The sequence below is a fragment of the Anolis sagrei genome, chromosome X (genome assembly GCF_037176765.1).
Source record: "Anolis sagrei isolate rAnoSag1 chromosome X, rAnoSag1.mat, whole genome shotgun sequence".
In the NCBI taxonomy this organism is placed as follows: Eukaryota; Metazoa; Chordata; class Lepidosauria; order Squamata; family Dactyloidae; genus Anolis; species Anolis sagrei.
This window is the reverse complement of record NC_090034.1, coordinates 75919882-75934187: the sequence shown is the minus strand read 5'-3', so window position 1 is coordinate 75934187 and position 14306 is coordinate 75919882. Positions and strand designations below refer to the sequence as shown.

The following is a 14306-nucleotide window of genomic DNA, read 5'->3' as shown; positions in this document are numbered from 1 at the left end:
AATTACTTCTCAACTGCCACATATTTAAAGCCCATCTAGTCATTCTAAATAAACTAAATTTGATGGAAATATAGCATGTAAGTTCCACAATTCCTCATCCTTCCTCAAATGAATGCTTTCCTCACTTAAAAAACAGGTTTCAGGATTGTGTGGACAATGACTATGAATATTAGCAGGGCTCTTCTTCAAGCATATCTCTTTTAACATAAATGGGAGTAAGCTGCTTTCCTTATTGAATGTTGCATGTTAAGTTAAACTTTAATTAGATTTTCTCAATAGGTTTTGTGTGAATTTGATATATTTGTTGTTCATTTGTTCAGTCGTCTCCGACTCTTCGTGACCTCATGGACCAGCCCACGCCAGAGCTCCCTGTCGGCCGTCACCACCCCCAGCTCCTTCAAGGTCAGTCCAGTCACTTCAAGGATGCCATCCATCCATCTTGCCCTTGGTTGGCCCCTCTTCCTTTTGCCTTCCACTTTCCCCAGCATAATTGTCTTCTCTAGGCTTTGCTGTCTCCTCATGATGTGGCCAAAGTACTTCAACTTTGTCTCTAGTCTCCTTCCCTCCAATGAGCAGCCGGGCTTTATTTCCTGGAGGATGGACTGGTTGGATCTTCTCGCAGTCCAAGGCACTCTCAGAACTTTCCTCCAACACCACAGTTCAAAAGCGTCTATCTTCCTTCGCTCAGCCTTCCCTAAGGTCCAGCTCTCACATCCGTAGGTTACTACAGGGAATATCATGGCTTTGACTAGGCGGATCTTTGTTGCCAGTCTGATGTCTCTATTCTTTACTATTTTATTGAGATTGGACATTGCTCTCCTCCCAAGAAGTAAGCGTCTTCTGATTTCCTGGCCACAGTCTGCATCTGCAGTAATCTTTGCGCCTAGAAATACAAAGTCTGTCACGGCCTCCACATTTTCTCCCTCTATTTTCCAGTTGTCAATCATTCTTATTGCCATAATCTTGGTTTTTTTGATGTTTAGCTGCAACCCGGCTTTTGCGCTTTCTTCTTTCACCTTGATTAGAAGGCTCCTCAGCTCCTCCTCGCTTTCGGCCATCAGAGTGGTGTCATCTGCATATCTGAGATTGTTAATGTTTCTTCCAGCATTTTTCACCCCAGCTTTGCATTCATCAAGCCCCGCACATCGCATGATGTGTTCTGCATACACGTTAAAAAGGTTGGGTGAGAGGATGCAGCCTTGCCGTACGCCTTTCCCAATCTTGAACCAGTCTGTTGTTCCGTGGTCAGTTCTGACTGTTGCTACTTGGTCCTTGTACAGATTCCTCAGGAGAGAGACAAGGTGGCTTGGGATGCCCATCCCACTAAGAACTTGCCACAATTTATTATGATCCACACAGTCAAAGGCTTTAGAATAGTCAATGAAGCAGAAATAGATGTTTTTTCTGAAACTCCCTGCCTTTCTCCATTATCCAGCGGATATTGGCAATATATATATATAGCATGCAGTTTTCAGCATTATTGTTATTTTTTATGCATTTTATGTACTGATAATTGATGAAAATCAAAGTCAACCTCCATTCAATCATGATGTAGAATACTGGTGGGGTTGGGGGAAAGGGATTGATTTTGTCATTTGGGAGTTGTAGTTGCTGGAATTTATAGTTCACCTACAATCAAAGAGCATTCTGAACTCCACCAACTATGGAATTGAACCAAACCTGGCACACAGTTCTCCCATGACCAACAGAAAATACTGGAAGGGTTTGATGGGCATTGACCTTGAGTTTTGGAGTTGTAGTTCACCTACATACACAGAGCACTGTGGACTCAAACAATGATTGATCTGAACCAAACTTGGCACGGATACTCAATATGCCCAAATGTGAACACTGGTGGAGTTTGAGGAAAATAAACCTTGACATTTGGGAGTTGTAGTTGCTTGGATTTATAGTTCACCTATAATCAAAGATCATTCTGAACCCCACCAATGATATAATTGGGCCAAACTTCCCATATAGAACCCCCATGACAAACAGAAAATAATGTGTTTTCAGATGGTCTTTGGTAACCCCTCTGACACCCCCTTGTAACCCCCCCTCCAGGGGTCCCAACCCCCAGGTTGGGAAACACTGGGATAGAAGAATGAGCAGAAAAGGGATGATTGCTAATAAGATGTTTTTAAAACCCTAATTCAATTATATTTATATTAGAATGGGCAAATTGACTGTGATGTTATGTTAAATTGCCATTTAAATTTTAGTTAAGTGTCTACATTAAAAGCCTTCGAAAGATTTAATGTGCCATCCATGCAATCCCTGCTTTATGCTTCACAGAGAAAGAAAAAGCCACATCGTTTTTGTAAGCCCCATTTCTTTCCTGAAACGAATATCATTTAACTTTTAATTTGTTAGTTTATTGAGTACAGGTACTTAGCTCAAGTTAATGGCAATTTAACATAAATATAGTGACTTCCATGGTTCATGTATAGTAAAGGTAAAGTCCAGTCGTGTCTGACTCTGCAGATTGGTGCTCATCTCCATTTCTCAGCCGAAGAGCAGACATTGTCCATAGACACCTCCAAGGTCATGTGGCCAGCATGACTGCATGGAGCGATGTTACCTTCCCACTGGAGCAGTACCTATTGATCTACTCACATTTGCATGTTTTTGAACTGCTAGGTTGACAGAAGCTGGGGCTAACAGCGTGAGCTCACGTTGCTCCCTGGATTCGAAGCTGTAACCTTTCGATAAGCAAGTTCAGCAGCTCGGTACTTTAACCCACTGCGCTACTGGGGGCTCCATGGTTCATGTATATATACATGTATATAGATCTGTTTCATTGGTATTTTATGAATATGTCAATCGAAAATCTGCTATAAATGCATTTGACTTGCCATAGATGTTAACTAAACACATTGACATTTCATAATAATAATAATAATAATAATAATAATAATAATAATAATAATTTTATTCTTATATGATGCCTCCATCACCCCGAAGGGACTTGGGGTGGCTTACATAGGGACCAAGCCCAATATAAACAAAGTTTATAAAGTAACACAATTAAAAACAATAAAATATATTAAAACAGTAAAACCAATAAAATGTAAGACATCATAAAACATAGAGCAAACATCAAACAACTAGTAGCTGAGAAAAGTGGGCATGTGCAGATTTGAAACTAATAGGGCAGGATAAGGGCTTGTGCAAACGCAAACTGTAGGGCCAGGTCTGGTAATAAAGTGCTGGAGATCCAACCAAAAGATTAGGGCTAGGCAGACATAAACAGTAGCCAAACCATTATTCAAAGTCACATTGGAACGTCCAAGTCTTCAAGTCGTTCTGGAAGGTGGACAGGGTGGGGGCTATTATTATTATTATTATTATTATTATTAACTTTATTTGTACCCTGCTAGCATCTCCCGAAGGACTCGATGCGGCTTACAAAGGCCAAGGCCTCAATACACAACATAACAATACACCTAAAGCAAATTAGAACAATTAAAGCAATATTAAAACAACAAAACAACAAGCAATAAACAATACACCAAAACACAATAAAACTGGGTCGGGCCAGAGTAAAGGGTACACAGGGGCGGCTCGTCCATTAAGCGAAGTAAGCGGTCGCAGAACACTTTTTTTTTGCCAGGGGCGCAGTCCGGGGGGAGCCTCTGCTTTCTTGTCGCGCTGCCGGGCGATCCTCTTCCCAAAGGGGCCGGGCCCTTGAGCCTCGCCTAGCCCCTCTCGTTCCTGCTCCACCCGGCAAACAGTTGGCAAAGGCGAACGTAAATGAGAGAGAATAGACAGAAAAGACTTAAAGAACTTAAAAGTCGGCCCCTGTTTATCAACGTTGTTAATTTGGGGAAAATGGCACAATAAATTACAAATAAACAAAAGCAACCCTTTCCCATGGGAAACCTTGGAAAATAAGGACAAGACATTCAGGGGTATAATTAGGGCACTTAAGGCTATTGAAATCAAAAGGATTGGGGACCTCATGGAACCCAATGGAGAAATAAAAAGTGGGGAAGATAAAAGACAAATGTGGTCATGGAAACTGGATAGCGTGGCTAGACCTGTCCAGCAAAGCTCAGGCCATGAAAAGAAGAGAAGTAGCAGAAACCCCACTTGACAGAATAATTAGAAAAGGAAAGTAGAAATAGACAAAGGGACTATTGGGCTACTCTATGAGGAAACAATCACCTTAACTTACAAAACAAAAACAACCCTTGTAGAAAATTGGAAACAAGAGGAAAGCTTCAGTGAGAAATTAATTGGGTCTTGGATTGACAATATTCATAAAATTAAACATTTGAGGATCCAAGAAACCCAAAGGAAAAACATCTCCAAATGGTATAAAACTCCCACCCAATTAGCACACATTATGGGAAATGTCTCAAACAAATGTTGGCACAACTGTGGGGGGGTCAGCTCATTCTCCCACATCTAGTGGGATTGTATCAAAATTCAAACTATTATGGTAAAATAAGGACGGAAATGGAAGACATAATAGGGAAAGAATTAATCTAGGATAAATAATAATAATAATTATTATTATTATTATTATTATTATTATCTTCATTTGTACCCCACTAGCATCTCCCAAAGGACTCGATGCGGCTTACAAAGGCCAAGGCCTCAACAACAGTAGCATAGCAAATACAACCAAAAGCAAAAGCAAAAACATTAAAGCAAAACAATAAAACAACAAAACAATACACCATAGCACAATAAAACTAGGGCCGGGCCAAGTAATGGGTACAGATTAAAAAGTGCTGCGTGTGATAGGTGGGATGTCGGATTTCAGGGTAAGTGCAATGTGCAGAGAATCTTAAAACTCTCATCAAGTGCTTCTGGGACATAATGCTGGAGTTTCCTATTCTGGAAAGGCACATCTTCAGAAATCTGTAACCCATCATCCTCCTTGTCCTGAGGAAACTCAGGCTCAGAAAGCTCAGGCTCAAACCAAGATCAAAACCAAAGTCCCAAAGAGCCAAAAGCTTTCCCCAAAAACTGAGGCAATACCAAAGAATCATAGAATCACAGAGTTGGAAGAGACCTCATGGGCCATCCAGTCCATCCCGCTGCCAAGAAGCAGGAATATTGCATTCAAAGCACCCCTGACAGATGGCCATCCAGCCTCTGTTTAAAAGCTTCCAAACATATACCCTTTTAATTTCTGGATAAATTTTCCTTTGACCCCATTGGGCGCATATATATTGCAGATTAAAATTTAAAGACCGTTCGTATTAACCAAAACTCCTAGTATTCTCCCATCGTCATCTTTAAAGGCTAGACTGGATATTAAACTTCCTTTAATGTATGTAGCTACACTCAAAGAATATCCCAAAAGAGTAACACGACTAAAACAACAAACTGGAGTAACTTCCTCCAATACTTAGAGGAGGTTAAAAAGGAATAACTAGTAATAACAATAACAATAAACAAACAAATAAATAAATAATATTAATAATAAAATAAAAATAAATAAAAACGTAAAATACTAATAAGAATAATAATAACAATATCAACGATAATACTATTAGACAAACTTCCCGGCAAAGAAAAGAACATTGTTGGCTTAATAAAATAAGGCAAAACTTAAATAATAATCGGACTTCATTCTCTCCACAAGAAGAAAAGACAATAGTCTCAAGAAGGTGAAGAATATGATCCACCCCTGGACAACTTGGAAGTGCCTTACAAAACGGACAGAATCCCCTTCCCGTGAATTGTTCCACCACTTTTTATATACTTAAAAATTCACTATATATAGTTTGAAGCCATTATTCCGCGTCCTAGTCTCCAGGGAAGCAGAATACAAGCTTGCTCCCTCCTCCCTGTGGCTTCCTCTCACATATTTATACATGCAGGGGCGGCTCGTCCATTACACGAAGTAAGCGGTCGCAGAACACTTTTTTTACCAGGGGCGCAGAGGCGCCTCTGTAAATGCCCCTCGACTGCCACTTGGGGAGCGCCCCCTCAGCTCACAACAGCCCTAGCAGTCCGGGGGGAGCCTCTGCTTTCTTGCCTTGCTGCCGGGCGATCCTCTTCCCAAAGGGGCAGGGACCTTGAGCTTCACCTAGCCCCTCTCGTTCCTGCTCCACCCGGCCACCGGGTGCGCGAGAGAGAGAGCCCCTCCTGCTGGAGGTATCTCCCTCCTTTGTTTTTGCGCCTACCTTCAGGAAAGTTGAGCATCTCCACCTCTCTCTCTCTCTCTCTCTCTCTCGGTCCCAATGGCTGAGGAGAAAGTCAGGAGAAGAGGTGACTTTTGGTGCACACGGTCTTCAGGCACGCCTCCGGACCCAAAGTGGGCCAGGCAAGGGAGCAAATGCGGCAAGGTGAACTATTACTGGGATGTATAGTTCACCTATAATCAAAGAGCATTCTGAACTCCACCAATGATGGAATTGAACCAAATATGGCACACAGAACTCCCACGACAAACAGAAAATATATATCAATGATTGGTTGGGGGGGGGGGGTGCGCCAAAATACTGTTTGCTTACCATTGAAAATTACCTAGGGCCGCCTCTGAGGGTACAGAATTAAAAGTACTGATGTGACAGGTGGTATATAAGGATTATAGGGTAAGTGCAGTGTGCAGTGTGCGGCAATCTTAGTTCTAATAAAGTGCTTCTGGGACTTGGTATTGGAGATTTCCTATTCTGGGAAGGCACATCGGAACAGCCAGGTCTTCAAGTTCTTTCTGAAGACTGCCAATGTAGGGGCCTGTCTAAGATATTTGGGGAGGGTGTTCCAGAGTCGGGGGGCCACCACAGAAAAGGCCCTGTCTCGTGTCCCCACCAAACACGCTTGAGACGCAGGCGGGATCACGAGCAGGGCCTCTCCAGATGAACGAAGTGAACGCGTGTGTTCGTAGACGGAGATGTGGTCACGCAGGTAGGCTGGTCCCAAACCGTTCAGGGCTTTGTAGGTAAGCACCTGCACCTTAAATTGGGCTTGGAAAATAAACGGCAGCCAGTGGAGCTCCTTGAACAGGAGGGTTGACCTCTCTCTGTAAGGAGCGCCAGTTAACATCCTGGCCGCTGCCCGTTGGACCAGTTGGAATTTACGAGCCGTTTTCAAGGGCAGCCCCACCTAGAGCGCATTACAGTAATCCAACCTAGAGGTGACCAAGGCATAGACCACCCCGGCCAGATCAGCCTTCGCAAGGTACGGTCTAATTTCCCTGGGGAGAGAGTCCCAGAGCCGTGGTGCCACCACCAAGAAACCCTCTCTCTAGTCCTCACAAACCATGCTTATGAGCAAGAGAAGAGCTTCATGTACCAGTGAAACTTAAGAAAATATACAGCTCTAACAATAAGCAAACATACCTGCATAGAGAGTAGGGTGTTGTTGAAGATGTTGCTTGTGATGGTCATAGGTAAAACAGAAGTAAAAAATCAGGATGAAAGCAGCTTCCAAAAAGAGTATGAATGCAGGCAGACGAAACCGGAGACTTGGTGGGTATTGGGAAGCCATTTCTGGTTCAGCATTAAAGACAAGAAGTCATTAGTAATTTTGCTTCTGTTGAAATGTTCCATTAGTCTCAAGAAGAGGAAAAGAGAGTGACGGAGAATTTTTGGGCATGATAAGAGATCCCAGGCGGCATAGAGCCCTTATCAAAGGCAGTCCAGCAGGCTACATTGCAAAGACAGATGCTTGACGGTTGTTGAGCAAACTTGCAATCCAGTGCCATGGGAGACAGCTGTGCCAGAATGGCGTTGTTAACAAGACTGCAACTGTTGAGAAATGCCCTAACCTTAGATAATTTGCATGTGCCCGTGGTTAAACTAGTATTAGTGAACTTCAAAGTACCACAATAGTGGAGTTTTGATTTAGAGAGAAGGCTTGTGAATATGGTGTTCAATCCCTATTATCCCCAGTCCGCATGGCAAATAATCAAAAGTGATGGAAGTTGCTGTTCAATAATATCTGGGGACACAAACTGGGTAAAAATAAAATAAAAATAAAAATAAATAAATAAATAACTATCACTGGACCCCACTCAATTTGTCAACTATCAGCCTGTTTCCAGTCTCCTCTTTTTGAGCAAAGTCCCGGAACGTGTGGTGGCCTCACAACTCCAGATACTCTTGGAAGACAGGGATTATCTGGATCTGGCACAGTCTAGCTTTAGACCGGGACATGAAACCGAGAAAGCCTTGGTCGCCTTAGCTCAGTGGTTCTCAACTTGTGGGTCCCCAGGTGTTTTGGCCTACAACTCCCAGAAATCCCAGCCAGTTTACCAGCTGTAAGGATTTTTGGGAGTTGAAGGCCAAAACATCTGGGGACGCACAGGCTGAGAACCATTGCCTTAATTTATGATCTACACTGGGAGCTAGACAGGGTAGTGTGTCCCTATTAGTTCTGTTGGACCTCTCATTGGCCTTCGATACCGTCGACCACTATATCCTTCTGGGACGCCTTGCTGGAATGGGCCTGGAAGGTCGCACCCAGGTGTCACTAGGGGACTCCTGTTCAACCCAAAACCCTTGTCTTGTGGGGTTCCTCAGGGTTCAATATTGTCTCCCATGTTGTTTAACATCTACATGAAGCCGCTGGGGGAGATCATCCAGAGTTTTGGGGTGCGATGTCACCTGTATGCAGATGATGTCCAACTCTATCACTCTTCCCGCCTGCTACTAAGGAGGCTGTTCAGGTCCTGAACGGATGCTTGGCTGCTGTAATGATCTGGATGAGGGCAACAAATTGAAACTGAATCCAGGCAAGACAGATGTACTCCTGGTCAGTCGTAAGGCCGAACAGGGAATAGGGTTACAGCCTGTGTTGGATGGGGTTACACTCCCCTTGAAGACGCAGCTTGGGTGTGATCCTGGATTCATCACTGAGCCTGGAACCCCAGGTTTTGGCGATGACCAGGGGAGCATTGCCAGAGTTAAAACTTGTGCACCAGTTGCGCCTGTACTTTGGGAAGTCTGACTTGGCCACAGTAGTCCATGCTCTGGTCACATCCCTTATAGCAGTGGCTCTCCACCTTCCTAATGCCGCGACCCCTTAATCCAGTCCCTCATGTTGTGGTGACCCACAACAATAATATTGTTTCGTTGCTACTTCATAACAGTCATTTTACTACTGTTATAAATCATAATGTAAATATCTGATATGCAGGATGTATTTTCATTCACTGGACCAAACTGGGCACAAATACCCAATGCACCCAAATGTGAATGGTAGTGGGGTTGGGGGAGGACTGATTTTGTAATTTGGGAGTTGTAGTTGCTGGGATTTATAGTTCACTTATAATCAAAGAGCATTCTGAATTCCACCAGCAATGGATTTGAACCAAACTTGGCTCCCATGACCAATGGAAAACACTGGAAGGGTTTGATGGGCATTGACTTTGAGTTTGGGAGTTATAGTTCACTTATATCCAGAGAGCACTGTGGAATCATGCCGTGGTGGATCTAGACCAGGGGTCCTCAAACTAAGGCCCGGGCCCTCGCTCAGGGTCAACCTAAGTCTGAAACAACTTGAAAGCACACAACAACAACAACAACAACAACAACAATCCTATCTCATCAGCCAAAAGTAGGCCCACACTTCCCATTGAAGTACTAATAAGTTTATATTTGTTAAAAATGTTCTTCATTTTAATTATTGTATTGTTTTTAAGTGTCTTTTGCACTACAAATAAGATATTATAATCAAATTATAATCTGGCCCTCCAACATTTTGAGGGACTGTGACCTGGCCCTCTGTTTAAAAAGTTTGAGGACCCCTGATCTAGACCAAACTTGGCACAAATACTCAATATGCCCAAATGTGAACACTGGTGGAGTCTGGAGAAAATAGATCTTGACATTTGGGAGTTGTAGTTGCTGGGATTTATAGTTCATTACAATCAAAGAACATTCTGAACTCCACCAACGATAGAATTAGCTCAAACTTCCCACATGGAATCTCCATGACCATCAGAAAATACTGTGTTTTCTTATGGTCTTTGGTGACCCCTCTGACACCCCCTCGCGACCCCCTCAGGGGTCCTGACCCCCAGGTTGAGAAACACTGCCTTATAGACTACTGCAACATGCTCTATGTGGGGTTGTCTTTGAAGGCTGTCCTGAAGCTTCAAATGGTCCAACGAATGGCAGCCAGATTGCTAACAGGAGCAGCGCTCAGGAAGCGTACAACTCCTCTGTTACGCCAGCTCCAGTGGCTGCCAGTTTGCTACCGGGCACAATTCAAAGTGCTGGCTTTAGCCTATAAAGCCCTAAACAGTTCTGGCAAAACTAACATGTCCAAACGCATCTCCCCTTATGAACCATCTAGGACCTTAAGATCGTCTGGGGAGGCCCTGTCACAAGTATGTTTGACGGAGACGAGAGACAGGGCCTTCTTGGTGGTGGCCCCTCGGCTGTGGAATGCCCTCCCAATAGATATTAGATTGGCAACCTCCCTTTTAACATTCCAGAAAAAAATCAATACGTGGCTTTTTGAACAAGCGTTTACAAATGCAGAGTAACTGACACAGGAAAATGGAACGACTAGACAATGAGTCCGGACAACGTTTTTCACAAGGAAACGCCTATGAATTTATATTTTATTGATTTGTTTAGTTTTTATTATAAGTTATGTTTTTAATTATATTTATGACATTGTAAGCAAGCAAGCAAAGTTTATTGATTAGTCCATTGACCGTATCAACATTAAAAACAAAAACAGAAACGTGCACAAATAGACAATAATCATTATCCTAAGACTTCCATAATAGTGAACTAAAATACATTCAAACTTGATTAAGTTCAAAGATATGACATTGTAAGCACTGAATTTTTCTCTGTTAACCGCCTTGAGTCGCCTACGGGCCGAGAAAGGCGGTATACAAATACGGTAAATAAAATAATAAATAAATAAATAAAAATTAAAGAGCACTGATCACTATGTGTGTATGCGTGCGTGCATGCGTGTATATGTGTGTGTGTATATATATATAGTTGGTACTCTACCAATGGATTCTCTGTCCACGGATTCAACCTCCCTTTGAATGCAACCATAAGGCTGATGTGGCCCTCCATTGAAATGAGGTTGACACCCCAGCTTTAGAGAGAACTTACTTTTCTGGAAAGTAAAATCTTATGTGATGCTCACTGAATTCACCAGGACTTTGTTCTGTATTTATTTGAAACACACATTTCTTATTCCTAGTGTTTGCTGGAAGCTCTAATGCTTGAAGAAATGAAATATAAACCACAAAAACCCTGTATGAAAATGAGGACATTTCATTACATGGGAATAATTCTACAAGAGTACAGTTGTGTGCAGTCTAATGCGTGAGTAGCTGTACTAGTGTACAGACCAAATATCTGCGATGTATACTTTATAGTATGCACATAGTTATAAACTAGTTGGGAGTAATGCATATATGTTTTATATTAACATGCACTGAAATAGAGATGTGCAGATATGGTCCAGTGCATCTAGGAAAATCTTGAAATATCATGTTCTACATATGTGTATGTGAAACTCTTCCAATGTCCTGCTATGAGGTGAGCTCACCCCAAGGAGACAATGCTGGTAGGAAAAGACCATTGAACTCTTTATGTTTACACAACTTTTTCATTGTCTCATCAACCCACACTTTTGCGTACACCGGACGTAACCTATAATCCTATTCTGGACTATTGGCATATTGCCTTAAACCAAGCATGAGCAAACTTTGGCCCTCCAGGTGTTTTGGACTTCAACTCCCACAATTCCTAACACCTGGAGGGCCTGCCTTAAACCATTTCATCAATCTTGCCCCTTTCCCCCTGGGAGGACACTCCAAATGACTCCAGCTTCAAATGGACAAATAACAGCTCTTCATTTTTCCCGTCATGAGATTCTGCCCACTTCTGACATCACAGGGAGTCCCTAGCCAGTGAAAGCTCAGATCCTGTCTTGGCCATTTCTGAGCCAATCAGAGGAAGGAGTGGATCCTCTGAATGGCTGTCAAATGGGATTAATAATAATAATAACACTTTATTTATACCCCGCTACCATCTCCCCAAGGGACTCAGTGCGGCTTACATGAGGCCAAGCCCACAGCACATCAATAAACAAAAGCAATAACAAAAAATCAATACAATACAATTAATATAAATCACATAAACAAAAAATAAACAATAAACGGTAACACACAAGCATTTAAAAACCTATGGCCGGGCCAAATGTAATAGTTTAAAATATAAAAAATAATGCTGGGCATGAACAAGGTAGGATATAACTGGTATAGGGTTTTCAAAGAGAGATGAGGGAACGCAGTCAGTCCTAAATCAGTAATAAAGTGCATTTTGAGGGCATATTGCTGAGGGTTTTCCTTATTCTGGGAAGGCACACTGGAACAACCACGTTTTCAGGCTCCTCCTAAAGACTGCCAGAGTTGGGTCATGTCTGATGTCCTTGGGAAGTGAGTTCCAGAGTCGAGGGGCCACCACCGAAAAGGCCCTCTCCCTCATCTCCACCAATCAAAATTTGTACCAATTGAAATTTCTGGGCCATTTTTAAGGGCAGCCCCACATAGAGTGCATTATAGTTATCCAATCTGGAGGTGACTAAAGCATGGACCACCCTGGCCAGATCCGCCTTCATGAGGTATGGTCGCAGCTGGCGCACGAGTCTTAATTGTGCAAACGCCCTCCCGGCCACCGCCGATGCCTGAACTGCAAGCGTAAGTGATGAGTCCAGGAGGACACCCAGACTGCGGACCTGTGACTTCAGGGGGAGTGCAACCCCGTCCAGCACAGGTTGCCACCCTATACCCCGATCCAGCTTATGATCAACCAGGAGGACCTCTGTCTTGTCGGGATTGATACTCAGCTTGTTCCTCCTCATCCAGACAGCCACAGCAGCCAGGCACTTGTCCAGCACCTGAGGGGCTTCCTTGGAGTTAGGTGAAAAAGAGTAGTAGAGTTGGATGTCATCTGCATAGAGATGGCACCCAACTCCAAAACCCCAGATGACCTCTCCCAGCGGTTCCATGTAGATGTTGAAAAGCATGGGGAACAGAATTGAACCTTGCAGGACCCCACAGGTCAAAGGCCAGGGGTCTGAGCAGGTGTCTCCCAGCTTCACCATCTGGGAACAACTCTCCAGGAAAGACCGGAGCCATGACAGGGCCGGGCCTCCAAGGTCCATCCCGGAGAGTTGTCCCAGAAGGATACCATGATCGATGGTATCGAAAGCCGCTGAGATATCCAAGAGAACCAGCAGGGTCACACTCCCCCTGTCCAGCTCCCTGCAGAGGTCATCCACCAAGGTGACCAAAGCCATCTCAGTACCGTGACCAGGCTTGAAGCCAGACTGTGACTGATCCAGATAGTTGATGTCATCCAGGAAACCCGGAGCTGAGAGGCGACCACCCGCTACAGCACCTTGCCTTGCACTGTATTGCATGGTTAGGTCTGATACCTTTTGAGTGGAGGCTCTGTATCAGACATCCTTTCAAGCCTGAAAGTAATAAACTTCTGCTACCGTTGCTTTCACACACAGTTTGAATGTTGTTCCAGTTTAAAAGGGTAGCTGAATTTTGGCTTCACTATCAGTATCTTTGCTTTGGTATACTATCCACCCATTCTTGGTAAAGGATTCTAGAGGCAGCTGTTATTTCCCTTACTTATTGTAGACAGGCATAGATAGCATACTGGAGAATTTGTTCCTAGTTCAAAGACATGCAAAACTACACGTCCCGCAATTCCCTGGCATTGATCCATGGGAGTAAAAGTGGTGTCAAACTGCATCACTTCTACAGTGTAAATGCATAAACCACCAAGGCTTAACTCAAGATTTAAGGCACTAGATGGTAGGGTTGTGCAATTTCTTCGTTCGTCGTCGTAAATCGTATCAAATTCATATTTATGACGCAATATCTGACACGTGGACATGGCCCACACTAAAAAACTTAACAATCGAAACTTACCCAATATTTTTTCATTTGCATTTCGTAACTCTCGGAAGCTTCCCAAAGTCAGTTTCATTTTCAGCGCAAGGAAGCAAAGAAACCCCAAAAATCTGCCTTTCTCTTTAATTTTTTTTAATCATCTTTATTGAAAGTTTCCTTTTGTTACATACAGTGTATCTGAGTTGAAAAGTGTGAAGTAAAAGAGGGGTAAGAATAGGGGGGTAAAGAAGGGAAAGATGAGGAAGAAAAGGAAGAAAGCAGGAGTTGGGGAAAAGGGGGGTAAAGAAGAGAAAGAAAAGGAAAAAAATTGTAGAAATAGAAATAGAAAAGATTTAAAAAACAGTAGAGACAGATGGTCTCCCTCGTTGATTTCCTTCATATCTTCCAAGTGGGTTTTCCTTTTCTTTCTTCCGTCTGTATTTTCTTTCTATTTTCT

General features: G+C 43.1%; 1 protein-coding gene across 1 annotated transcript in view; it reads right to left on the bottom strand.

The window, feature by feature from the left end:
* RHCE (Rh blood group CcEe antigens) overlaps positions 1-7541 on the bottom strand; it is a 71722-nt gene extending 64181 nt beyond the window's left edge. Inside the window, exon 1 of the mRNA XM_067460547.1 lies at positions 7302-7541. Coding sequence (XP_067316648.1) covers positions 7302-7449 — 148 coding nt within the window. The 5' untranslated portion in view covers positions 7450-7541. The remainder of the gene's footprint in view (positions 1-7301) is intronic.
* Between the last annotated feature and the right edge of the window lie 6765 nt (positions 7542-14306).